At 47.3% G+C, this 26628-nt stretch overlaps 8 protein-coding genes across 8 annotated transcripts; 2 read left to right on the top strand and 6 right to left on the bottom strand.

Annotated features, from left to right (window-relative positions):
* Nucleotides 1–1270: 1270 nt before the first annotated feature.
* AGABI2DRAFT_50460 (hypothetical protein) lies at nucleotides 1271–2457 on the bottom strand (the record flags this gene model as incomplete). Its single annotated transcript, XM_006457318.1, has 3 exons — nucleotides 1271–1408; nucleotides 1459–2088; nucleotides 2149–2457. Coding segments are annotated over 3 exons (1077 nt in total), but the record flags the coding sequence as incomplete, so codon positions are not given.
* A 299-nt stretch (nucleotides 2458–2756) lies between these two features.
* On the top strand, nucleotides 2757–3339 carry AGABI2DRAFT_212748 (hypothetical protein). Its single transcript, XM_006457317.1, has 3 exons — nucleotides 2757–2936; nucleotides 2990–3103; nucleotides 3154–3339. The coding sequence occupies exons 1-3, from the start codon at nucleotides 2795–2797 to the stop codon at nucleotides 3183–3185; spliced, it is 288 nt and encodes a 95-aa protein (XP_006457380.1). The 5' UTR covers nucleotides 2757–2794; the 3' UTR covers nucleotides 3186–3339.
* A 695-nt stretch (nucleotides 3340–4034) lies between these two features.
* On the top strand, nucleotides 4035–9280 carry AGABI2DRAFT_123249 (hypothetical protein; the record flags this gene model as incomplete). The annotated part of the gene is made up of 8 exons (XM_006457316.1): nucleotides 4035–4166; nucleotides 4207–4260; nucleotides 4316–7236; nucleotides 7292–8538; nucleotides 8589–8820; nucleotides 8867–8902; nucleotides 8991–9010; nucleotides 9054–9280. 8 exons carry the CDS (start codon nucleotides 4035–4037, stop codon nucleotides 9278–9280), a joined length of 4869 nt encoding a protein of 1622 aa, XP_006457379.1.
* Nucleotides 9281–9695: 415 nt separating this feature from the next.
* AGABI2DRAFT_181610 (hypothetical protein) lies at nucleotides 9696–11835 on the bottom strand (the record flags this gene model as incomplete). The annotated part of the gene is made up of 14 exons (XM_006457315.1): nucleotides 9696–9766; nucleotides 10005–10017; nucleotides 10293–10527; nucleotides 10581–10601; nucleotides 10651–10673; nucleotides 10720–10775; nucleotides 10831–10912; nucleotides 10965–11024; nucleotides 11082–11138; nucleotides 11194–11238; nucleotides 11298–11527; nucleotides 11587–11637; nucleotides 11690–11737; nucleotides 11802–11835. The coding sequence occupies 14 exons, from the start codon at nucleotides 11833–11835 to the stop codon at nucleotides 9696–9698; spliced, it is 1026 nt and encodes a 341-aa protein (XP_006457378.1).
* Nucleotides 11836–13469: 1634 nt separating this feature from the next.
* On the bottom strand, nucleotides 13470–14410 carry AGABI2DRAFT_196111 (hypothetical protein). The gene is made up of 2 exons (XM_006457314.1): nucleotides 14329–14410; nucleotides 13470–14274 (listed from the first exon to the last, which is right to left on the bottom strand). The coding sequence occupies exon 2, from the start codon at nucleotides 14262–14264 to the stop codon at nucleotides 13683–13685; it is 582 nt and encodes a 193-aa protein (XP_006457377.1). The 5' UTR covers nucleotides 14265–14274; nucleotides 14329–14410; the 3' UTR covers nucleotides 13470–13682.
* Nucleotides 14411–16670: 2260 nt separating this feature from the next.
* AGABI2DRAFT_196110 (hypothetical protein) lies at nucleotides 16671–17811 on the bottom strand. The gene is made up of 5 exons (XM_006457313.1): nucleotides 17649–17811; nucleotides 17534–17592; nucleotides 17115–17483; nucleotides 16999–17060; nucleotides 16671–16940 (listed from the first exon to the last, which is right to left on the bottom strand). The coding sequence occupies exons 1-5, from the start codon at nucleotides 17755–17757 to the stop codon at nucleotides 16850–16852; spliced, it is 690 nt and encodes a 229-aa protein (XP_006457376.1). The 5' UTR covers nucleotides 17758–17811; the 3' UTR covers nucleotides 16671–16849.
* Nucleotides 17812–18510: 699 nt separating this feature from the next.
* On the bottom strand, nucleotides 18511–20762 carry AGABI2DRAFT_123245 (hypothetical protein; the record flags this gene model as incomplete). The annotated part of the gene is made up of 4 exons (XM_006457312.1): nucleotides 18511–19354; nucleotides 19409–19731; nucleotides 19787–19914; nucleotides 20663–20762. The coding sequence occupies 4 exons, from the start codon at nucleotides 20760–20762 to the stop codon at nucleotides 18511–18513; spliced, it is 1395 nt and encodes a 464-aa protein (XP_006457375.1).
* A 392-nt stretch (nucleotides 20763–21154) lies between these two features.
* AGABI2DRAFT_146937 (hypothetical protein) lies at nucleotides 21155–21841 on the bottom strand (the record flags this gene model as incomplete). Its single annotated transcript, XM_006457311.1, has 2 exons — nucleotides 21155–21496; nucleotides 21743–21841. The coding sequence occupies 2 exons, from the start codon at nucleotides 21839–21841 to the stop codon at nucleotides 21155–21157; spliced, it is 441 nt and encodes a 146-aa protein (XP_006457374.1).
* Between the last annotated feature and the right edge of the window lie 4787 nt (nucleotides 21842–26628).

The raw sequence follows: 26628 nt of genomic DNA, 5'->3' as shown, positions 1-26628 counted from the left end.
ATTCAACAAGTTCTTTTTTGACGGAATACGAGGGTGGCTGAACTATTGTTCGGGTAGGAAACGGGAGTTGATGCAGAGCAGAATCGGAGCAAGAAGCAAATAGGAAATCACTGGGAATGGTGGATGACGATGAGCCAAAAGCTTGAATTGGTACGATATTTTCTTTGTTATCATCAGGATAACAACGTTTCTTGGATTGAGGACATTTTGAACTATTGCCTGTATAGCGTGTTAGAAATAGATGATGAAATTACTTGTGGATTTACGTACTCCGGTGACCAACGTGGTGGCATGAGCTACATGTTGGCAATGCACGTTTTTGCCCTCGCTGTTGTGACTTCGATGGCGGCAATGATAAAGCAAGCGAGTCGGCAAGTGTTGGCAGAGTCATAGGAGGAGGAAAGTATTTATGAAGAAGAGTTAATAGCGATTGTCCCAGGTCAACAATCCAGCCATTCGACCACTCTGTCTCCTTTGTAAGATCTTCGATGGTAGTAACTTTTTGGGCATAGGCGCATGAAACTAGATGGTGAAGGAGTCGTTCAGACATGAAGCGCTGATAGCCTAATCGTGAAATCGTCGCTTTCCCGATTTTTTGTGATGCGTTTTCACGACGCCAACGGAAAAGTGCCTGCAAAAGGCTAGCACAAATGGCCTGCGTCTCATCATCATTGGGTACCTTCACCTTTGAGCGACGTATCGTGTTGCTTGAAGTTGCTTCAACCTTCCCGATGTAATATTGTTCAAAATGTTCGGGATGACAACGATCACAGCATATCTCAATAGAGATGGGTTTGCATCGTTGACATCCCTGCTCACTCTGGGAATCACAGAGAAGGTGAGCCGAAACAGCTGCAACGATCCGAGTTAGCAGGATGAAATATTAGGAATTAAAGAACTCACGTCGCTTATCATTACCAAAGAAAACATTTAAGATACGGCGGCGACAGCTAGCACGATTTTCTGGATGGTTACTGGGAGAAAGACCATCGGAAGCAACATTAGAAACATTAGAAAAGGGTTCAGAGACAAGAGGATGATTGTTGGATAAGTCATTAGGTTGGTCGGAGCAATTGTCGGAAAGGCTATCAGGGATATTGATGAAGTTGTCGAGAGCACTTCCGACTGCTACAATTTCAGGCTTCTTGAAGGGACGGTGAGAAGTCACTTGGTGCGAATCAACATTCATATTTGAAGTTGATAGGTGTAACTGGTCATCAGGAATACATTTATGTTTCCGGTTTCGAGTTTCACGGCCCTCAATAGTGTTCTTCTTCTCTACCAATAAAATAGCATCAGCCCGATGCCCGGGAGCACGAGCCGCTCGACCGAATCGTTGCCACAGAGTGCAGAAGTCGGTAGTTGCTTTGTACTGAACGACAATCTTGATGTCGTCAACGTCCATACCCTTGGAACCCTTTAGTATAGTTTCAAAATTAAATGTCATTAAATACGCACCATACCGAAGGCATCTGTGCAACATAGGCCCCATATTTTCGACATTTTATAATCCTTCAAAATGTCTTCTCGACCTTGTGATGACAAAGTAGAATTGAACCAGACAATTTCTTGAGCGCGGCTAATTGGCATTCGTTGACGAAGATGAAGTACCGCTTCTCGAGTCTCCGTTGTGTTATCAAAAAAGACGAGAAATTTCGGAGGGTGTAGCGAGTCCACAGAAAAGCCGTCAGGAATGAGGAAATCGAGATCACAATATGAGTTGATTTTGTTTACAATAGTCTGAACCATGAGTGAAATGTCTGGACGGTCGTTTGAGTAGATGATGAGCTCAGTGGTGTTGTCCCGAAGATTTAGTGCCTCTCGAATTTCAAGTAAAATGTCGTTGGGAAGTGTAGCAGAGGCAACATAAAAGGATATGTCACCAGGAATAGCGTATCGAATGTCTCCGAGATTTTTGAAGTGCTGTCGGAACGACGCCCACTGGTGGACACAGTGGCCTTCGTCAAGCACAACCTCGAGTAACGAGCTAGCAACACATGGTTTGCGGAAAAGTTCTCGAACAGCTTTGTTACCCATAAGAATCTCCGGGTTGGTGACAATCACGTTATGCATCCCTGCTTCAACTTCCTATCAGATTGATAGATGGAACGTCAGGGAAGATTCAACGGCCATCAAAAAAGAAGTTACCCGGAGAAGCTTTGCTGTACAGGTGTCACCGGTGAGCAAAACGGCTTTGATGCCAACTTTCAGTAGGAGGTCGACAGTCTGCATTGCCAATAGATTCAGTGGGGATATAACTAGTATTTTATCTTGCTTGATCCTGTCTTCCATGGCCATGAGCATCGGGATCCAAAATGATAAGGTTTTGCCAGCACCAGTAGGTGCACACCCAATAACATGCTTGCCCGAGTATATGGCTCGTGCAACCTGAATCTGATAATAGCAGGCTCGGAAATTGAAAACACGTTGAACCACAGCACGTATCTTGTCGTCGGTCCAATGGGAAACCTCGCGAGGCTGTGGACATACCATTAGGGGGCGGGGAAATCTAATATAGGGCAGAGTCTCAACAGAGTAAATTATATTTCATTGATTGTCACGCATCGAAAACAAGAAATGTTTTCTGTGATTACAAATCGCCCTCGGGCATAGGCTCGGTGACATTCTGTGCCAGTCCCCCGCTGAGCGGCGCCGCGACTTATCGCTGTTTGTTTGGCTCTCTCGGAAACGGCCGAGCTCAGCGACGGGACTGGGTAGGAGTCTGGCCAGTATTCTGAATATATCCATCAGGGGCACCCATAGGACCACACAGAGCCAAACACTCCCCTTGACCATGGACGATTTTCCTCCTCAGCCGACGGAACAATCTCCCCCTCCACCGCCTCCCAACCAAACTGGCTCTCCTACAGACTTTCTTAAAAACGTTGTTGGAAAAAAAGTAATAGTGCGGTTATTATCCGGGGTTGACTATCGAGGTGCGTGTTAGATTTCATATCGATCGAAAACCAATCAATCATTTGTTTCTTAGGTATTTTGTCCTGCCTTGATGGTTACATGAACATAGCGCTCGAGCAAACAGAGGAGCATGTAAATGGCGTTGTCACGAATAAATACGGAGATGCGTTTATCAGAGGGAATAATGGTAAGGTGTTTTTCAATGTGTTTGAGCTTTAATTGAACTTTTTCGTGCAGTTCTGTATATCTCGGCAGCGGAGCCGCTGTAGAGTTCATCAGCTTGTCATGCAAGATCGTATAAGACTTTCGACATCGCCTTGTAGTTCGATAAGGGGGTCAATGATTTCTGTGAGGCATATAATGAAAGACGACGTAATGATATTGTATTATAGCAGAATAGACGGTATCTTTGATATGCGTGATCACTGGCTCTCTGATAAACGTTCGGACCCTTGTCATGTGAGTGTGTCCAGAACCGGAGCGCTGAAGATCGGACTCTGCGTTTTATCGGAATGTGTTAATCGAATAGAAATTTTGGGGACACCTGCAGGTCCTAGGTCTTTTAACTCGGTGGCATACGCTATTCAGTCGGTGCAATAGAGTTAACCGCTCATTGGCCTTGAAAGCCCGGAACAATGGCATTGCCAGTCATACCAGAGTCATGAATATTATATATACCAATGGTACGAGCACGAAATATTGTGATTCTAGTGTGTCATGGTGGAGCTTCTCTGATGCCAGTGATGGTCGGTTGAAGGGAAACATGATCTATGACTTAATCGAAGCGTCCTTTGCTACAGGTTACCGGTTACAGGGTCTTCTTCTCCAACCATAGATTTATCCAATATCATCATTCTAAGGCCAACAGACTTATTTTTTCTCTTTTATCACTTCTCCGACTAGTGACAAATGCTCTTTTCTGATCTCCCTCGTAGCGCTCGGATTGAGCGATGAAGCACATTCCTTCAACACAACCACAGTCGAGATGGATTTGAAATTTCGAATCCGATTTAAGTCCGACATCGCGTCTAAAGTCATTATGCGCCGGTGTGAATTTGATCCGTGTGGATCTGTTTGCATGTATTAAGCTGTGTCTAGACTGGTGTCCTCTTACGACCATGGACGCCGCCCAGCTCGCCCGCTGGACCCGTTTCGCAGCAAAGGGCGGCATTGGAAAATGCACCGCAACCTACGACTGTGTCGCACAGGGCGCAGACGACCTTATGTTCTTCGAGGCAAGTTTTTCTGTCGTCCTTCATAGAATTGATCTTATATGCTCTTCTTGCTTAGGGCGACGAGATTGTTGTTCTCATGCGTATTGCAAATGTTGAAGACTGCTATCTGGTAAGTTGTCGTGAATTGCACGTTCTTTTGCTTCGCAGTCTTAGCTGTTGTATAGGGATCCTGCGAGGGCGTCATCGGACGCTTCAGAGGACAAGACGTCCATTTCCATGGGAAGCTCAAACGCCCTGTAATGACCAAACGGTCGTCAGTCGCGGCTGCCAAGTCGCCCAGTCCTAATGCGGGCGTCCAGACTCCCACGTCTTCCCTGTCCCGCTCCAACTCTCTCTCGAAAAAGGAGCAGGACTCTCCTCTCCAATCTGTCCCTGGCATTGTGCTGCCGCCTGTTCTGTCGGCCGACGACGAAACATCCAACCCTCCACCCCTCACGATATCTGCATCTTCCACTCCTCCAGTTCCCATCGTTGTTACCCCTCAGCACACCACTACGCAATCCCCATCCCGATCAATAGGCCCCACATCGACCGATTTATCCTCTCCCAAAAAAGTTATACCCCCTCCATCCCTGTCACCCCGTATCGTTCTCTCAACTTCTCCTCCCGTTTCCCCGGCTGTTGTCTCTCCTCTGAACATAGTCAAAAAGAAGTCACATTCGCCGTCCACGTTCAATTCCACATTTGCCGCGGCCCAGGAGCAGCTCCTGCGTGCCCAAACCCTCGAACCAAAAACGGTCTCTGACTATTCGTTTTCTACCTACGATGAACCTTCTTCTACTTCATCCGGAGGCGATAATTCAGACGGAGAGGTTGGTATTGGTCTATCTTTTTTGCAGTCGCTCGCGGATGGAACGGATTCTGATGATGATTCTGTTGAACACGCGAGCACCCAAAATGATGATGAAGATACGGCTGATGGATTTTTGTATGATGAACCTCATTATAGACAGGCAACGGAGGCGACATCTGATCTCATCATTCGCAATAGCACCGAACAGGGTGATGCATGTTCTCAGACTGTTCAACAGTCTGTTATTGTGTTCCCATCTGGATTACCCTCACCCCAATCCCCGAATTCATCGAAATCGCTATCGTCTTATCCTTCTCCCCATCACCGTTCCTCTGTATCATCACAACACCCTTCGGTACAATCATCAAGTTCGTGGGATGGAGATATCTATGACAATTATCGGTACTCAAGAGCATCTATGGCTAGTAGAGCGAGGATGTCATCTGCCAGCTCCCGTGCATCCATCAAAGGGCTAGCCCGTGACGCTTGGGACGGGCATGTGTATGAGCAGCCGCCGCCCATCCCGGACTCTAGGCCAAGCATTGACTCTGCTCTCATGAGTGAACTGTCGACCAAGTCATGGAAAGAGAATGCGCGAAAGAGCGCAGAATCGAGAAAGAGTACAGACACTCGTAGGAGCGCTGGGTCACGAAAGTCTTCAGAGTCAGAATCGCGTCGGTCACGACAGGAACTCCTCTTTCCTCAACCACCGACAAATGTTAACATTCAACCCGATCTCCTTGATCAGGCTACGAGAGAATCCCTTCGCCGATCATCCGAAGCTTCGCGTGTTCGTACTCCCGCCGATTTTCGCCTTTCGGTAGAGTCCGAGGCATCGGTTTATAGCCACCTTTCTATTATGGAACAAGAATCTCCGACTTCAGAAGCCACCTCCCCTCTATCCAGCATTCCACCGAAACATGATTCCAAAGTACTTCGCCCGCCATCACTCGAACTATCAGAAACCCATTCCCCACTCCTACGCACATCCTGGTCGTCTATTATCTCGTCGCCTACAGGGTCGAGTTTTGCCTCCGCTCCCACTGTCTCTCCCGCTACTCCACTTTTGATGCCGACTGCGCTAACGAGCTTGGCCTCGGGAATGGGGTCGGTAATAAGGGAAAAAGCTGAGATGGACCGTCAAGCGGAAGATAAGTTGGAGAGCGACAGTGAGATCAAAGGGGAGGAAAACTTGAGGAATATTGTGGTCGATGATGAGGAGGAAATCCCGTCGGAAGTCATACTGGAAACTACGTCCGACAACGAAGACTCTCCTGATACCTTTCTCGACGCGTCAAAGGATACAATTGTTTTACCCGAATCTTTGCGAGCAACTGCGAAAGGATATCCAGAGCCTCAAGCACCATCCCGTTCACTTTTACAGCCGCCCAGCGTACATGGAGGTTCAGCAGACCCACCCACCCCAGATGTCTATTCCCAGACCTTCATTCGTGGTGGTCCCTCTGCAGTCCAATTATCGGAATCCTTATCTTTTCAGTCGATGCCCTCTACGCTCACAATGCAGGCTATGGCGAATCATTTAAGATCACCCCGCCCAACACTGGCTGATCTACGAGAAGGCGGTGGGGTGGTAGTACCAGGAACTGGTCAAAGGCGGTCTTTGTTCAATCCTCACCCCAATGCACCCAAGGCCCCGACTCTCATTAGCCCGGGGCCCATGTTCATTGCATCTCAGGAACCCTCTCTTCGCCATCCTCCGGTCGTTCCAGATGCACCACCAAAACCGAGTATCTTCGAAGTCATGCATATGGCACTTCATAGTCCCGTTCCTCCTGCTTTGCGCCCTCGACTGATGTCAAAAGGACCAACTATTTATGGAAGGACGGATATTGATCTGTCAATGTCAATCACTCCTGTCCCTATTACGTTCTCTATCGAGCCGTTTCCTTATCAGCCTCCAGATGCATCCCATTTTCTACAGCAGCAATTGCCTCTTCCGCAACCTCTTCTTCGGCAGCCATCTCCTCATCCGCAGTCTCCTCTTCAACAGTCTTTTGCCTCTCATAGCCCTTCGTTCACATCTGGCGTTCAACAGCCACCAGCTGTGGTTATCTCAAGATCGGCCTCCGGTTCTCCAATTCTTCGACCAGAAAGGAAATCTACCAGCGGCGATGAGGGTACAAGAACACCCAATGGCAATGCTACAGGTAGCGCAGGTGGTGCTGTACCACGGGAAGGCTTCTTATCTAAAACTTCAGGGATGCGACCGCGTAGCAGGAGTTTCTCGTCCCTTGACCTTCAGTTAACATCAGCAGAAACAACACTTGTCAGGTGAGTACTTGAGCATTCGTACTTCATGCTTATCTGATAATAACGTTCGTGGTAGGGGATCTCCTCCAGCTCGGACTATCCCCGACCTTCCACGGAGTCTCATGCCTTCTGTAAGACGTAGCTCTACCATCTCTTCTTCTCAGGAACTAGCGACAATTAACAAGTCCCCGCCTCTTAATTCCCCTCTTCGTCCGTCGCCTCTTAATTCCTCTCCTCAAAAGCTTGGGTTCGCCAATTCCGGCCCCAAATCTCCCTCTAGTCCCCTATCTCAATTTTACGGTGCTTCGTCGAACGCAAACCCCCCGCCCTCTCCCTCCACACCTTCCATTCAAACCTTGCAAATTCCACGCCCACTTCGTCAAGCTACTTCGAGTGTTACTCTCGATGAATCTACATTATCAGGGTCTTCTCTGTCTTTGAACAACGACCCGGAGTCCTCTTCTTCAAACTCGAAGCCTTCATCTCAAGAGCCTCCTGCCTCACGCGACCACGTTCAATCCGGCGATCAGGCCGAATTTGAGCCAACTACCCCTCAGAACGACAATCCGACCTCCCCAATACCCCCCATACATCGACAATTGTCTCTTCGTGCCAAACTTTCATTACCGAATCTTCGTCGCAACTGGAACAAACCCGAAGAGATGCCTATACCATCACCTCGTTCGGAGCATGAAGTCAGTGGGACTGTTCAAGTGGAAGATCTTGATTTCGAACTCATACGACCGACGCTCCCATTCCAAAATGCGAGAACGAGTGAGGATTCGGTTAGTCGCGAGACGATCGCTGAGATGTCTGTACAAGACGGAGAACCTCTTCAACACCCCGGAAGTCCTACGAGTTCAGTCGGTGGGGCCAAATCACCAGCAACGGCAGAATCCTTCAGTTGGCCTCGTCCATCAGTTTCGTCGTCCGCACCCCCCATCATTACTCGAGCAACTGCGGACGCTGAATCTAACATGGACGCTCATCGCCAACGAGAAACAAAATGGATGTCTTTTATTGGCTCACTTCCTCCCTCTCAATGGCGCAAAAGCAAGAAGGTCAAGAAATTGATACATGAGGGCGTGCCTTCGTCGGTTCGCTATCTCATCTGGTCGAACTTGACCGATGGAAAAGCAAAAGTAGTTCCTGGAGTTTATTATCAGTTGGGGAATAGAGACAGGATTCCGGTTGCGAACATGATCGAGGAGGATATTAGAGCTTGTTTTCAGGATCAGCCTCATTTGCAGGGGAAAAGAGGACCGGTCTTGGCTTTGTTGCAGGCATACCTTACTATGGTACCGGACGTACAATATACGATGGGTGAGTGTGTAAATATTAACCCAACTATAAGTATCTGACCTTTGTACCAGGTTTAACGCTAATTGCTGGACAGCTATTGCTACACGCCCCCGAGGAAGATGCCTTCTGGATTTTTATTTCTGTTATGAATACCCATATTCGGCCGTATTTTTCGAGTAATTCTAGTCAAATGGAGGTTGACGCAACACTGTTCAATCGTGTGGTTGAAAATAACGATGCTCAGCTGGCGAAGAAGCTATACAGTGAACTTGGGATTGAACCCATGGATGTCTGTGCTCCTTGGTATGTACTGATTTGTTGTCCTCCTAATCTCACTAATTTCGTCCAGGTTTTCTACTCTTTTCGTCCGCGCGCTCCCGCCTGAGTATGTGAATCGTGTTTGGGATTTGTTTTTATATGAAGGCATGTTCTCCTCTCCAACCTTCGGGACAGCTTATTAATAGTAACGTTAGGCGTCCCCTTCCTCCTCCGAGTAGGTTTTGCTGTGATGATATGCTGTCAACGTCAAATTTTAGGGGCGACTTCCGCTGATGATGTCCTTCAATATCTTTCCCACCCCCCTGCTGGGTGGCTTCCTTCTACCCCAGATGGATTCTTGTCCCTCGTTCATTCTGTCAAGATGAAGGACGACGATATTCGCAAAACGCGACTCAAAATGGAAGCTCAAGTCAAACGCCAAGTCCAAGCTCAAAATCCTCGTCACCTCCCGATCACCACTACTATATCACTACCCCGTCCTTGAGTAATTCGATTCCCCACTGCTCTTTTGTTTTCATATTTGTTTTTGGGTTTCACCGTATATTTATAATTTTCGCTGTCATGGACAACGTTCTCGGAATACCACTACTACGGAATACCATGGTACTCTCCTCTTGTATAATTCTCAACCCCGGGCTCGACCCTGAGTAATATATATATCTATAATCCTGGGGAAGTAGGCACGCATGTATGATTCGGTTCGGCCGATCAAGTAGCTGTCGAAATTGACTTTACGTTCTCCTTCAACTTGAGGCCTTATACTTATGTATTTTTGTTTCTTATAGGAATAATAGCTTTCGTCTTATAGCACTTGGTGGCTCTTCTACCCGTCACCATTTTCACTAGTATTTATATGCACCTTCAAGAGCTGACCTAAGTGTTATTCAAAACCGTTGATCTCATTTGGCAGTCTCCGAGATATATTCGCCACCAAAACCATATTGGAGTTCCGGGATGGTGTTTGAGGAGGCTAAAATTCAATCAACAAAAGTGAGAGAGGTTCGCGAATTCGCCGTTCGTCTGGGTGCAGAGGACATCGTTGTCACGATAGTTTTGACTATTTTGACGGTTGATAGCGGATTTCTTCCGAGGCGAGCAAAATGACTTCGACTTATTAGGACATCATTCTCACTCTCGACATTAAGAACCGTATATGATTCATATCTGGCAGGTTGAATTATGAAGCGCACCTTGACCCGACCACTTACTGGCACCCTTCAACTGTAGGACAGAAGTGGATGATTGACCTCAATTATCAGGGGGCCTGGTATTGCTAAGACTCAGCCGGTCACAAGATGAATTTACAACTCCAGGTCGAGCCCGAATCACAAACACGATTTTTACAGGACGTGAACGATCGGCATGATATTAAACGAGAGTGGGTACATCGAATCAGGAAAATCCCTCTCTGGGGTCGCACCGGACGCTAAAATCTTATAAATTATAAGTAGGGCATGACTTGAAATCGGCAAGCTAGCTCTCAACCTCGATCAGACCTCTGAGAATCTGATATCGTGCTCGGCATGCAGTGAGGATGCTGCGGATGGCACTTCGGAAATATTATCAACGTGCACTGCCATCTCTTTGTTAACGACGACCTTGTCGAAAGCCTGTACGTATCTTGGCCGAAGCGGGATAGCATGTCCACCAACTCCAAAATCGGCTGATTCCTCCCCAATGTCTCCGGCGTATATACGGTTGTTAAGCATGATAAGCATGCAATTGCTGTACCTATTTGCAATGTTTTCAAATCATTCGGCGAATCATATCAGTATCTGGCGCACATTTTTGAGAGTACATAACCGCTGTGATAATGTGTCAGTCAGAATCTAAATCTAACTCAAAGATACTTACGGAGCTAAAAACATGCTCGTTTTCTACGAAATATGAGACCTACGCCCTGAAGACACCAGTATGACTCACCGGCGGTTTTAACGAATCAACAAAGGCGAAGACTCCGAGAAGGACAGATACGACGGCTTGAGATAATTCGTGAGTGCCAGCCCACTTTCATCGTTGGTCGGAGGTGCTTACCACTCAGCATATTTGATTCGAGTATCAACCTCACAGTTCGACCAAGCCATGATGCATTGCGCAAAGAGGCATTATTGAGAAGCTGTTGAGTGCGGTTAAAATCTTGATGCAGTTGACCACGAGTTGTAGCTTACGAAGTATACCATCAGAATAGCTATAAGATTATCAGAGACAACATTTCCAATGGCCCAAACCTGATACGATGAAGCAACTCTAGCGTGAAAGAGCAATCAAAAAAAATAAGGACGAACAATGACCAATCGTGTGGATGTCGTTTCCCAGTTTGTAATGTCCAGAAGGGTTTGATTCTAAAAGATGCGTTGGATGAGATTGGAGCTGACATTGGCGACTGGGAGACCTCACGAATATGCCTGCAGCGAAGTAAGAAAACTCTGAACCGACTACTACCTACATGCGAAATGCAAGTTAAGCGAACCAATAACTCAGATAGTACGGGAAGTGCCCACAGCCGCAATAAATATCGGCAAGACCTTCATACCGCTCAATCGATAGATTCGCCAGCAGTACGCCACCTGTGATATGACAGCCACAAGAGAGCCCATTATTGGCGTGTCGATGTTGGCCAAGAAGAATCCGGCCAACACATCGGGTTTTCCGAAACCACGAACAAACCAATGATAACCATCTGCGACAGTCATGCCAGTCGAGACTAGTTCGAGAATAAAGGTCACGTAGACTTGTTCAAGCGGTCAGATATAATGCCAATACAGGAAGAAAGCGAATTGTTGTGCATACCAGCGATTTTTAGGATGAGGTAGTCATGTCGGTATTTGAGAATGTAATTGTCTGCAAAGACGTTTTGAGTAATAAGCAAAATCAAATCCTCTCCGTTACTTACAGAACTGCAGGGTCAACAGTCCAAACAAAAATATGGCGGCTGTAATGCCTACATACTAACAAATTATCAGCTATATATGGGGTACCTTGGTAACAACGGAAAGAGTACATACCGGTGGCCCTGTGCTGGAGAAAGTTGAAATACATTAGGGTTAGTTCGAATGGACGGACTGAGAAACGCACAGTTTTTCAAAACCTGGAATCGGTGTAAGTTCAGACATATGTACACGGAAAAATGGGAACATCCTGAAGGGTTTCAAATTCGTGTATATATAATTATCGCATCAGGGGTGAACTGCACGAATATCTGAAACCTTGGTGAAGTGCAGATCGTATCAATCGGAGGTCAAATAGGCCCCTGGAATATCCCTAAAAACTCAGACCAGATACTATCAGTGATCAGAGGTTCGGTCACCCGCATTTGCTGAAAATTTCTCCTCTCAACCGCACTTCACATTACACGACGCGGCTTTCAAAGTTCATATTTGCTATATATCCGGTTTTTTCGAGTGAACACGCCCAAGGAGACTGAGTCTTGAATTTGGAAGGTGTCACGCTTGTCACCGTCGGAGTACGAACGTAGCTGATGGTATTACTGCTAGCGCGTCGCGTTGACCAATGGCGAGTCTGAATGTAGGGGTTTGTCACTTGTGACTGACCGAACCTCTGATCACCTCTGATCACTGATAGTACGAAAGGATACTAGAAGATAAAAAAGTGCCCTTTTCGCCGAAGAGGCCGAGTACGGGAAGTGCGGATAAGTACTGGGAATAATGGTACAGGTTCAGACAAGCACCTGACTCACCGTGGGTTACGCGTTACCCTTATCTGGTAATTGGGTGTGATGGCACTGGATCACGCTCCATCACAAGGCATCACACGGTGTCGGTATCCCTCCTTTGCAGTTTTGCTGATAGATTTATGAATGCTTACCGGGTCCCGCTGTCCGGAAAAGCTGCCGCGGGGGAAGTTCAGAAGGAGAAAGGTCAATGCACAAATTCCAAGAGTGCGATGATGCATTTGGATGCTATTCCCAACTCAGATTAGGCGGCTCGTGCGAAAGACTTTGGTGATGTCACTGATGTGTACTTCGAAGTCAAGCTGCACATGAATCTGAAATCAAATTGCCGAAAAAACGCGTGGCGCCGAAATTTCAAATTTAGCAAACTTAATGACTTTGCTTTCCGGAAACATATTCAAGAAATCTATGCATAATTTTTTTTTGTCTATTTCATCTCCACACACCGCGTTCATCCGCACATACCACACACATTAGTAAATCTATACGCATTCATCCACCACCTTCATATCCATACCCTTTCCGTTATAGCACGTTAAATACAAGCCTTCGTTCTCATAAACAACCCTTTCAACAATGATCCATTTTACTTATCTTCCGTAGAATCATGGCACATAAAACATGTTCTGCTTGACTGCCTTCACTCCATGCGCCCGCCTCACTCCTTGTTACACCCAAATACGCTTGCGTTTGCTCCCCCGACTCGCAAAGGTCTTCTCATTCCCCTTCCGTATTACCCTTTCCTGATATAATTCTTTCTTCTGTACCTCCCTCAGTCACCACACTGTTTCCCAATTCGCTGACCACTCAACCTATAAAGGTGTGTGCTTTAAGTTTTTGAATGATTCTGATCGTTTACGGGCCCTTGATTAAGCCCGTTAGATACAGATATTGCGGGCTAACTTTTTATTTACCTTTAGTGGTTGAACGGTTCACGTTCAATTGACTTTCAGCACACTCTGGCCATTACTTATTCTCCATTCGGCGGTATCAACTTCTTTCACTAACTATCAAATTATCAATCACCATAAAATGTAGCCATAGAATGTTCGAAATAGTGATGATATGCGATACGATACTAGTGTAATTGTTATCCTGTTTGAATGCCCACTTAGTCGTCAACAAACCTCCAACAGAAGAAACGCGAACACAGGGACACTCGATGGTAGCTAGGTGTCTTCTGAGACTCATTAATTCAGTCATCGTCGGTGCCACTTGCATTTTCAGAGGCGTTATCTGTTTCAGGATCATCATCAGAACCGGTATCACTGGCACTGCCACCACTGTCACTTTCGTCTCCCTTTGGCGTCTTTTTCTTGCCTCCCTTGTGGCCCTTTGGTTTCTTCTTCGGCCTCTCTACATCCTTCGCCTCCTCCTCATCATCGTCCATAGCGTCTATTTCCGCCGAACTGACGCAATCAACGTCGTCTTTGTCATCCCCGGTGCCGGGGTCACAAGTTTCACCTGATTCATCGACATCGCCAGAATCTGGATCGTCATCTCCCGTTTCTTCAGGGTCTTCCTTTTTAGACTTGGTTCTTTGAGAATTTTTTTTCTTCTCAGCTTCACGCTTCATTCGTCGTTCTGCGAGCGAGTGGTAACGAGCAGGGACAGGTCGACGCGAAATGGGAGAAAATCTTCTTATGGGTTGGAGCTCAGCATTGGCCACGTATATCTCTTTCCCGTCAAAAGTGGGGTTGTGGCTCGGGATGGGCGCCGCAGTGGCGAACGTCACTGCTGCGCCGAAGAAGGCTAGGATCGCGCAAAAGAACTTCATGTCTGTATATCTGTCGTAAACTTCTTTAGCCAGGATAGATTGAGGTCAAACTGTTTTTGCTCACCAAAAGAACGAGTTTCAAAAGAATGTGAGTATGTAGCTAAAGACTTGAAGGAGGGACTGTGTTTAGACGCTGGAAAATTTCGTTGTTGGATGCAGTCGAAAACCCGAACAACTTTATACATACTAGGCTGGGAGCGTATTGAATAAGCACACGCTAGAATCGCCTGTCAGTCAAGTACAGGGTTATGGAAGCTAACCTTTCATGGTAAGACGAGGACAAGCTGATCGGCGGTATCATAACGAAACCAAATGATGCCCTTTGAACTTGTCAAACGGGATAAAAGCGGACATTCAAGTGTTGCGGGCATCAGGGGAGTAACTTCATGAAGTCCACATAGCTGCCAGGGGATCTGATACTTGACAAGTTGCGTCTTGCAAACGTTTGACCCATGTGGGTTGATAACTTGGTGTAGTCGGTTCTTTCCCGTCGTACATATTTATAGATGCTAACGGGCCAAGACCCAAGACGTTAGTAAGATGCGATGACATCGTCAATTCGAAGTGTAACCCGTTACTATCAAACCACTTATGAGGGAACGCCTGAAAAGATTCGATAGCCAAGTCGGCTTACGACTAAGTATGACTGGGAAAGTTGAAAGTTGAAAGGCTGTGTTCAAACCTTCTTTCTTCCTTCTCAGCAGTATAAGGTCGAGATCAAGCCGGGATCAATCAATAGAGGTTCGGCGGGACCTCAAGCTCCAGGCTTGTGCATACGTAGCAACAGTTGACACTAGTATGGCAGTGAGATATATGTAGTGCGGTTGATAATCTCTTTTGCAACAGAAATCGAAAGCGAAAGAATCGACGAAAGAACAAACAGAATCCTGTAATGCTTGGCGCACCTTCAGAAATGCAATGCCTTCGAAATCTCCCTGATCGTAATTTGATATGACACAGTTACTACCAGCCCCTGACGCCTGATGAGTCGCGGTGGGGCCAGATAACCTCTGATAACCTAGGATAAACTACAGTGCCAGGGGCGCTATTTGACCAAAGTCCCAACTTCGGCAATAGTTTGGAGGGGCGATCGAAATTTGAAGGCGAAAATGGTATAGCCACAAAAATCAATTTCCAAGTTCACAGTCTCGAAGAGAAATTTAGGGGAGTTTGAAATTCGTTACTGCTTAGTTTCGTGGATCGGGAAGCTTGGCGACTTGGCATTGAGGTGGTTGATCGTTGTAGAGATTGACAAGTAGTCGAACTTCGCGTAGTCGATGACGACCTTGGTCAAGGGGCCCATATCGCTTGACATAGATGTAGTTCTTCCCGTCATATCCTTCACCAAACGGTTAATACGACCACACCGTAATTAATCATGAGGCGACGCCAAGTATACATGGGAATGCTACACATTGGCGAGGATACCATTACCGTTGCTGAACCCGAGCGTTTTTTGCGAACCCTGCGTCGATCATTGGTACGGCCTCCCACCCACCACTTTGAACTCCTCCATTTTTGAACCAATGTTGATCACCTTGGTCATACGATGAAGTTGACGATCGTCCTAATACCTGAGTACGGAGGACGATAGCATAGCGTACGAGGACAAAGATGATAACCTCGCCGGCGGCGATGCCAGTTATGTATATCGCAAGTTTCCAATGCTGAATCTCGGGATCAAGGAAGTTATACACTTGAAATATATCGAATTCAGTCGCAGAAGAAGTGTAGTAGAAATGAACGGGATTCACCATATACATCTTCAGTGGCGTGTGTGACATACGCCAGGCCCAAGTAAGCACCAAGGATGATTAAACAAACGGGAAGGGTCTTCCATGGAAGTGGTGGAATATTAGTTGTCGTAATTTCACTCAATGCTAGGACTGTGTTTAGGATATGCTTAGAAATGGCGGCCCATGCTAGTCACGACAGAGTATTAGTCAAACGTTAGATACTACGAGGAGTAGATGACACTGACTGTTATATGTCGACGAAAATGTATCAGAAGAAGCGATGAGAGTCCAATAAGTGATGGTAACGAGGAGAGCTGCCGAGAGAATAAACAATCGTCATGAAAGTCAGAATTTTTGGGGGTAACGTACGAAATGTCGTGACAGCGCTGATGTTACAGATGTGAGAAGTTTTAAGGATCCCATGCCACCATTGCAAAGGATAGGAGTAGACTGAAGATGGAGAAGGCTTATAGCGAAAACCGTGGTACGCGGACACAGTCAGATGGCCGGCGAGACCTGCGAGGGACAGATGGGTGAAGTAAGAAAACCATCTGGGTATGAGTGAGCGCTTGTGAAATGGTACAACAAGGCAAGTAAATGTTACACATTGCCCTGACGGAAGACGATAGATTCGTAGAGCAGAGAAAAGATGAGTGTGCCTCCACCATAAGTGCCGAAGACCAGTCGTTGAATAGCAAGAATGCGAGGTCTATATAGTAAAGATGAAACTAGGTGACAATTCGAGTCGAAAGGTTCGACAACTTCGGTTGAAGAATACATAGAATGTGGAAGCCAGTCGATAGCCAGAAGTTAAAGGAAAGGAAAGATGGTATCATACAGCACCGCTGTTCACCGCGAAAGTTTAAAATACAGAATCAGCCCTACAAGCACAGCAAAAAACAACCCGATTAGTATATATATATACCGTTGCTTGTTCGCCCTATTTCCGAGGTCATCAGAAAAAAAGTTGATACGTCAATAGGAGTAGTGCCCCTTACTGTCGAATCATTGTTTGAATCCTTGACGATGACCTATCAATACTTATGTCCGCACCATGCAGCTGTTTTTGTGAATGAGTCTCAGTGGCAACATGCAATTAACCCGAGTGGCTTACCGTATCGCGAGCATTTTCAATTTGCTCTCTCTGGCCACGAAGGCCTCGTAGTATGTCCGCACCCTGCGTCTCTGTCTCTAACGCTATTCTTGTCGAGTCCGTCAGTCGTCGAGTCCCGTCGTCGAGCGTGTTTGTTCCTGCGAGCAGCCTTGTTCTGTCACTCCCTTCACCGTATGGATCGTCAGAAGTAGGAAGGCCGGCGCGAGTTTTTGAACCACCCAAGAGGTCAAAACGAGCAAGCTGGGTATGTGACTCCTTCGAGGCTTTCCTATATCGGGTTAATTCTGTCTTTGCCTGTCGGAGTCTTGTGGTATATTGGCTACGGATTGAGGCAGGTATGCCTTGAATCTCGATTTCGAGCTGGGATATCTGCACAAATATGAACTAGCTTGAGGACGAGGAAAGGGAAATGTACGCACGATATCATCTGCTTCATCCAGCGCGATCTCAACCTTCCTCAAAGCAGCTTTCTTCTGTTCTTGTGGTGGGTAGATATGAGACTCGGCACCGTGACAGTGGCTGGGGTGAACATACCTCCGGGCAAGTCTTTGCCATTGCCGTCCAACTTGTCCTTGATATTCGACAGAAGAACTTTGAAATCTGCCTCGTACAACTCGAACAATTGGGTGGGCGGCTGCTCCATCTTGGTTGACGTGGTCGTCGCTGGCTGCGTTGACGCTTCTCAGGCACCGCAGTGCAACCAACAGAGTGACATCATCCGTCACACCATGATCAAAAAGATGCAGATAGGGTTCACCACATCGCCCGCGAAATAATCCATCATCAACCGCGTCGTCTCCCTCCTCACCTCAACCACCTCCGCGGTCCCTTTGGACACTTGAATTACGAAGCCAGAGAGCTGGCTCTTCAGAGGTGCGACGAAATCTTGGCTGAATTCATGGTCTGCCCTTTTGGAAGCGGCTCAACCGATACGGGCACCACAAGGAAACGAATGATTTCAGTCTAGAATGGTCATGGGCAGTGATAGCATTGGCAGAGAATCACAACTCGACTTAGTATCCGACGTCAAGAGAGAAAATGTCAGCGACAAAGACATTGGTTTTGAGCTCTTCGCAGGCGTCTTGGTGTTCTTGCCTTCTGTTATTGATTTAATTCCCATGACTATCGCTGCTAAAATCGGGGGTTACCGCCACTCGCCGTACAATATTCTTCAATTGAGCTGTATACATTACGCGAAAAAGAAAGTGACTTATAAACCGTTCACAAGGAATTTCATTCCCTTTTCCCGATACCTCCCAATCACCTCCTTCAACACTTGAATTCTTGAGTAAAGCCCCAGGGCTGAAAATGGGCGCCCCCGTATTTCCGGAACAAGTTCCAAATGCACCAAATTCGGAAGCTTCAAACCGATATCTAACCAAAACTCCTACATCACTCAGTCGGTACGGATATTCAGCAGAGAGAGAGAAATACCCACCAAAATCGCTTTTTTCTGTGTGAGCAGCTGTTCCCAAGACAAGGTCATATCGACTCTCAACGTGCGCAGTCGTTGGCACTTCAAGAGTCCCATCTCCGTTATCAGATTATTCCATGAGGGTCCCGCATGCAGCTGAAGGTGCTCCAACGTTTCTAAGTGTCTTTCTAGGATCTCCATATAAATGCCGCTATCAGCAGCATCCGGTGGCTGCAACTTTTTCCCCGAATCAAAACAAAGCTTCGTCAATCCAGAGTGTGAACAAAGATACGAAAGAAGCAATGGATCCTCTGGATAGTCGGTCGATACGCTTTTCAACAATACGCCTTGTTCTTGTTGGAGAATTTCACAAATGGTCCCGAAATCGGTGGCTGCAGTAAGACTGGAGTTGTTTCTGATTTCAAGGCAAGTCAGATGCTTGAAAAGTCGCGCTTGAGCCCTCATAGCGTCAGGGCTGACATCTACACCATGCAGTTGAAGTTCTTTTAGCTTCCACGTCCCTTCCGTTTCCACAACTTTTGCAAACAACTCCTGTAGCGATGACGAGTTGTTGGCGAGATAGAGCTCGGATAATTGAGGACATCGGGCCAGCAACGAAGCAATATCGGATACGATAACGTCAGCTCTGCCCACCCAGGACATTCGAAAAACGGTCAGATTGGACAGGGACTGGAGCGAGAACGACGACGACGGTGGATTTTCGTTTATAGTGAGATTGTTGAAGCCTTCGAAGGATGTGAGTGTTCCCAAAGCACTTATAATATTAGTAGTCAGTCGCTCGGGATAATTGACTGACACATAGAAGCTAGAAACTGAGGTCAAAGTTTGTTGGTGTATCGAAAGATACTTAACTTCTCACTTCATGAATTGAAGACTTTGCAAGGAGGAAATGGCGTCAAATATTCGTTCAACGACTAGTCTTTGAACACGAGAAATCCCCTCTATTTCTGTTTCCTTTGTACTGTAAATCCTGGATGCGTCGAATTTGAGCTGTCGAGTGTGCGCAAACACGGTTGTGGAACTATCGGCAAGCGCAGTAATGATCTCTTGACACTTCGGGAACTCGGGTGTGTCTCTGGTGATATCCTTGGAATCAAGGCTTAGAGTAGCGAACAACAGAGGGTTGACGAGACCACCAAAGTTTTTCGAGGCTCGGCGAAGATTGCAAAGGTCTGCTTTTGTCTACAAAAATTCGGTGAGTCATAATTTCAATAGAAGGGGCTGTTCCAGCACTTACTAGAACTTGATGTCCAATGATTTCACGGATAATATCAAGCGGTAAATCGTCAAACCTAGACATAACATAGGTCGTGATACCGTCGTAGTAGATGGTGGTGGTGATATCTAGTGCTTCCCAGGCGCAGCCTGGGGACGTCGGTGATAGAGGCTAGTCATCTGGTGATTATGGTGATGCTCATCATTCTAATCATTATATATAAGCAGATCAAGGTATTGGCATAATCGCTGGTCCAAATAACTGGATACTTAGAACAATTTGAAGAAGTGATGTATGATCTTAGGCCCTGAACAAGTGTTCTGACAAGACATAACGAACCGTGCTTAGATCTGTATCCCCCGACTATTTCGTAGTAGGAGTTATAAGCAAAAAAGATTATCTCGTTGTCATACAATGAATTTCTGCCCTCACAGAATGCCTCAGCCCTCAGTCGGTCAGTGCTATTCAGCTATGGACGAACCCAAGACTGTGAAGCACTTCATCAATTCTTTCTCCTACAGATGTGGAATACCGCAGTATCTGCAGTGAAAGTTTGGCCTATGCGGTTTGATGGCTTTCCGTGTAAAATTTACGGTCACGTTGCCACTATGCGAACGGCCCGTTCTTCGACCGAGGGCTGGGGGTTCCTAGATGAAACCTGCCGTCAGAGACCGGGCGACTAAGTAAGGAAACCGATTGAGCGGCCTGAGAGATAGGGCAGCCTTATCCGTTCTCCTTCAAACTACGCAAACCAGTTTAAACATACAAACTCCGATTGAGTGGGAGGGACAGGTACTGGACTTCAACTCTACGATCGTGTGTCGGAAGGTAATATTCGCGCTGACAAACTGACGAACACGCGTCACGGATATGGGGTCATTGAATTGAGCAGGTTACGTGCCGTAGTTGATGGTGTATTTGCAGCCAGTACTGCCCCAAGTCGATTCGGAGAAGATTCGAGGATAGCGAGGTAGGCAGATTTCGACATGGTGTTCATGAGGGATGGTGAATCGTGGAGGAATGAATATAAATTTCCATGTTCAACGGGCGAGCGCTAGTGAGAGTGTGATTCACAAGGACGATGTATTATAAGAGTCACTTACTCATCGGCACCTTAGTTTGAAATGAAACATAGCGCATCGCCCTCATATGTCAGCTTTGCTTCGCCTCCACTTCATTCGCTATCAGGATTCCAACATTCCACGTCTTTCCTCTGAGAGTGCCAGGGGGCAACTGTACAGGAGGGAAGCTCTGGGACAGAGTTGAGATGGGTGAGATTTGTTGATGAAATACGAGTGTGCTGTTAGCGTCAGTGTGGGGTCGAAGTCGAAGCGAGATGGACATGGCGGCAGCACGACCGGAGCGGCGGCGAATGCGTTTGTGGAGAAATCAGGCTGGCAAGGTGCGTAACAAGGTATAGATACTGCGAAATAGGGCCATTCCATGCTTGTATATGGGTGGAGGGGTAACGGAGGTATTCTCTGAGCCTGCGAGGGAGACTGACCAGACCTCGAGGAGAACAGAGCGCGGGGCCGGGTCTCCTTGCACACGTGGCTGAGGGGCGGAGTCGGGGGACGGGGGGAGGTAGACCAGAGCCTGGTTCGGGGCGAGCTCGGGGATGGAAAGAACGACTTCGAGGTCGAACGACGGGGGCGGGTGGCGGGTGATCTGGCGGTAGAGCTCGCGGGCATCCTTGGTGAACAGGTCCAAGTCGGGCGACTCGAGGTTGAACTGTGCACGTGTGAGTCAGTATTCCGCACACAAAAGAATGCACGGACCTATTTGTCGAGCTTCGGGGTGGGGTGGTCGTGCGTGAGACGAGCGTCGAGAACGAGCGAGAAGAGTTTGGTGTAAAAATGGTACGCGATCTGGTCTGTCTTGTGCTGTTGCTCCTCCATCATCGCCGCGTCCAGCAAAGCCTGGCGTTCCTTATTCGGAAACTCTGTCGCTTATCTTATCTTATCTGACGCAGTATACTGGCTTAGTAAGCTCTTCAGCGACGTTGACATTCAAGAATTCTACAACCTTATCGGTGCCGCCAAGCTCGAAAGGAGCAAACCGGGCAACAGGCGACATAGGACCACGTCTTCTCGTTGAAGTCAAAGATCAACATATCAAGAGGGACCGCGGAGAAGGACGTTTTGGCCAAGATACATGCAATGTAACATACTCTGCCGTTGTGAGGGTGTGCTTTTATGGTGAGATCGCACAAGCTGGATGCGGCGACCACAGCAGGGTTCGGATCTGCAAGATTACGGTACCCCTTTTCTCTCCTTGAAGATGCCGCGTGATGTCAGTTATGCACTCATCACACCCATCACACCGTGACAACTTCGGGTAACGGGACAAATAGGGATGCGTCCTTTCACATGTCGGAATTGTGCAGCACAGTGTTAGAACCTTGCCAGAATGTCACGGCATCACGCTGTCACATCTGTCACATATTTTATTACATAATAATTTCCCTCTGCTGCTACAGTTCGACGGAGGCTAAACTATCGGCATACTGCTAAAATGGCGCAAGCTACAGACTTACCTATTGAACTTATCGATCTAATCTTATCTTTCTTACCTCCGAACCATGCGGAGCAAGTACAATGGAGAAGGGCGGCGGCGGCTATAGGAAGAGAGGTCAGGCCGGCAGGTTGGAACCTATCAGATCATCGGTGCAGACGGTGTGGGAGAGTATGCTTAGCAATGTGGGACAGGGAGGAACAGAAGGCGTGGGTAATACAGAGATGGGGATACTGGGGACCGCGACACTGGGCGATAGCAGGATTCTTTGTGCTATGTCCATGTGATGCGATGTTAGGTAACTACTTCGGGACGTATTGGTTTGTGTGAGTAGATTACCGGGGGTTAGGGGCGGAGGAGAAACTACGAGCGAAGCGAGTAGTTTCGACGACGGGGCACAAGGGCTGGGAGGGGGGACCTCCGAGCCTGCCCTTTCGTCTTTAAAGACTCGTCAGGTGCCATACGTCATAAGGGCCAAGACCTCGGACATCGAGCATCTGACAAGCCGATCAGACTACTCGCCTCGCTTCCAAAGAACGAGGTACAATACAGAAATAACTACCAATATAAAGAGTGGATGAAGGACCGGAATAGATAGAACTCACCTGGCTCCGGCACGAGGTGCGCTGTCTTCCCAGGGAAGACAGAACGCGTGAATTCTAAAAGTAGTTATCTTATCATATGACATAGATAAGCGCGCACCTTAATATAGCGAGTTGGCGCCGACACGTGACCTGTGGGAAAAACACCCCTTCCCAACCTGAGAACCCAGAGCGTGAGAAACACGGTTAGGTCCGTTAGGGGCGGAGGAGAAACTACGAGCGAAGCGAGTAGTTTCGACGACGGGGCACAAGGGCTGGGAGGGGGGACCTCCGAGCCTGCCCTTTCGTCTTTAAAGACTCGTCAGGTGCCATACGTCATAAGGGCCAAGACCTCGGACATCGAGCATCTGACAAGCCGATCAGACTACTCGCCTCGCTTCCAAAGAACGAGGTACAATACATAAATAACTACCAATATAAAGAGTGGATGAAGGACCGGAATAGATAGAACTCACCTGGCTCCGGCACGAGGTGCGCTGTCTTCCCAGGGAAGACAGAACGCGTGAATTCTAAAGATAGTTATCTTATCATATGACATAGATAAGCGCGCACCTTAATATAGCGAGTTGGCGCCGACACGTGACCTGTGGGAAAAACACCCCTTCCCAACCTGAGAACCCAGAGCGTGAGAAGCACGGTTAGGTCCGTTAGCGGTTAGGGGTTAGGGGTACACACGTGGTTAGTATGTTGTTAATCCAGTGTCGGATATATTAAGGCTTACCGCGAAAGTGTATTGCAATGTCCGTCTAAGCGGATTAGAGCACTCGCAAGGTAATAAACTAGACGACTTAATTACAAAGTAACTAAACATAAGAAAAATCCCCGTCCCCAGCTGCACGCGGTTGCATAAGAGGCGTATGATTGGATGCGTTCATCACTAAAGACGAAAATCCATCCAAACAAGAGTTACTGTCCAACACCCGGAACTAGCACCGATAACGAATTACAGGACATAAGTCCCCACGTCACCGGGTAGATTTACCCAGGGTTTACCCGGCTTCACCCAGGTAGGACAGAATAACGCTAAAGGACGGCAGAGCCTATCAATCAGCCCGTTAAAGAAATCTAATAGCCGGCAAACCAGAACCGCGGAAAGACACGGCCTAGATCTCTATAACAGGAATGTATTCAAATGTTTAGCCACATGTCCAAGGTAGTTTGATGGGATGGATCCCGGTCGACGTCATCTTTACGATGAAGGACCTTCACTACTTGGCGGTCGTGACGCATCAAGACAGATTTGCGCCATGCGGCGGCAAGATCTATGATTTCCGTAGTCCTCTTTTTAGACACTAGGAATCGGCGATCGAGAAGTCCGAGTTTGTCAAGTCTATAGAATTGGCCATACGCACCTTCCCCTACCATACTAGGATGATACTCCGAGCCCGGAGGCAGAGCACCACCGTTTTGGCGGAGGTTAGATAGTACGACGTTCCTAAACTTGGTTTTCGACACGGCCGGATGTAGATCTTTGATCGTATCGGCTCGGCCGAAGGTCGAGACGCGAAGCGCCTCCAACCACCCGTTCTTCATCTGTTCTTCTAGTTTTCGAACGTTAAAAAAGTCCCAGGATATGTTATATTCGCTTTTTAGCACAAGCACGTCAGCCCGTGGCGGCGAGTTCTCTCTTAATCTCGTATCCCACCGTGTTTGGTAATTTTGTTTTAACCAAGAGGCGATTAACATAGGAGGATAGCCACGTGCGATGTAAATGTCCGCAACTTCTTTACACGCATCCGCAAAATCGTCAAATTGCGAGCTAAGCGTAGCCATCCGGCTCAGTTCACCGATGAATGTGCCTTTTTTGACATACAAAGGGTGAGAACTGATCCAGGGTATCCGTTCAAAGTGGTTCAGCGGTTTCCGGTACGGCTTCCATTGAAGTCGCTTACTTTTATCGAAGTAAAGTGTCATATCCAGAAACGGCATAAATTGGTTAGACGCCGACCACGTTAATGTACAGTCTGTGAACGTAACGCCCTCTCTAAGTAGATTAATAGCGTTGGCTTCGCTTGTAGCATAGACCAACGCAAGGACGTCATCAATGTAGCGTCCATAGAACGCTACATCGGGAGATTGTAATACTTCAGATCTTAATTCGTGCCAAACCCCATAAAGGTTTGCCAAATCGGGGCTACTAGCTACCCCCATGGCGAGGCCACGTTTCTGTTTGAAATATTTCCCGTCAAACTGACATAATAGATTATCGTCCGCTGCTGATAGACATTCCCTAAACAAGTGTAAATATTCACTCGCTTTGTCTACGCTAATGTTTTCCTGTAAACTAAACCAGTGAGCGAGAGCGGCTAAGGCACAATCATGTGCGAGCGGTACATTCACATTGGGATAGAAGGCGACGACGTCACCGGAAACAATATATAAGCGTTTCAGCACTCCGTTATCTAACTTTACGTACGGAAGCGATAATTTGTTAAGTTTTAGACTAAGGTCCTTTGTTCCGTGAATAACGTACGGAGCCGATTCAATCACCGGCCTTAACATTTTTGATACAAACTTCCCTGCAGGTCCTTGAACTACTGAGTGGCACGGTATAATTGGCCTAGCAGCCGTCGGCGTCTTGTGTATTTTTGGTATCACATAGAACCTTGGGATATGACGTAAGAGATCATTTTCGTCTTCCGACAGCTGACTCATAAAATAGTCGGGAAGTTGTGGTTGGACATCCTTAACGGACGCCCATTGACTTAATTCAGTCATTACTCTAATCTTCTGACGTAAGATGGAAAGAACATCTTGTATGTCAAGCTCAACGTAATCTAGTTCAGAGTTGAGGAGCGAGTAAGTTTTATCTACGATCCAGGAACGCGGGGCAACAGCGCAACCTAAGTTTTTATCTGTGGCTAAGACGACAAGCTCGTGAGACGTCAAATAGCTCTTGAGCACGGAGACCGGGGGCGAAGGCGTTCTAATAATAGAGGACCCACCGGTCTGGACATCAGTAGGTATCTGAGAGACCATCGAAACGATAGCCCTACCACCACATTTGATGCCGTGCTCGAATGCCCAATCTAAAGGTCCGCATCGCTTACGCGAGATAGGCCGGACATAATAGTCTGGATCGAAGTCGTCTTCTACACCATCTTGTGCCTGGGCTTTCCAAAAACAGGACCAGCGGAGACGATCGACGAAATCGTCCCAGGCTTTCCAGATTAAATCTGTATTAAACTTAGTGGGGAGCATATACTTAAATCCCACACTTAGATGGAGTCCAATTTCACGCGGCAGAGAACATTCTATTTCATGTATTGTAGCCCGGTAACGCAAAGACTCTAAAACTACAATAGGAGTCCGAGCTACAATATAACGCTGTGCGACGTGTAAGGGAACCGTGAGTAACCAGTCCGGATAAGTGAGAGGATGATCCCACCTGAAAGACGAATCGTCATTGCGTAGCGATGACGCAGGCGAACTTACCGTTAATTCGCCTTGCCTTTCCCCTTTGAATCTTTCTTCTGATTCTTCGATTGAGATTCGTCGCCTTGCCGTCCCTTGGCTCTCCTCGCGACTCGTCCCTTCCCGGCTGCGTTTCCGCGTTGCTTCGGCTTCGACCCGGAGGCCTCCGCTTTCGCTTGCTGTCCAGCAGGCTTTCCCGGTTTCTAGAGCAATCCAATAGTCGACCATTAGTAAAACGTTGACGCGGTGATTAGGAGAATCTCCGCTTACCTTGGCCTTGGATTTGCCCTTTTTGTCAGACAATAGCTGGGCTACCCTCTTGTCGACCGCTGA

The sequence above is a fragment of the Agaricus bisporus genome (genome assembly GCF_000300575.1).
Source record: "Agaricus bisporus var. bisporus H97 unplaced genomic scaffold AGABI2scaffold_17, whole genome shotgun sequence".
NCBI classification, from domain to species: domain Eukaryota; kingdom Fungi; phylum Basidiomycota; class Agaricomycetes; order Agaricales; family Agaricaceae; genus Agaricus; species Agaricus bisporus.
The sequence above is the reverse complement of the archived record's forward strand: the minus strand, read 5'-3'. Positions and strand labels throughout refer to the sequence as shown.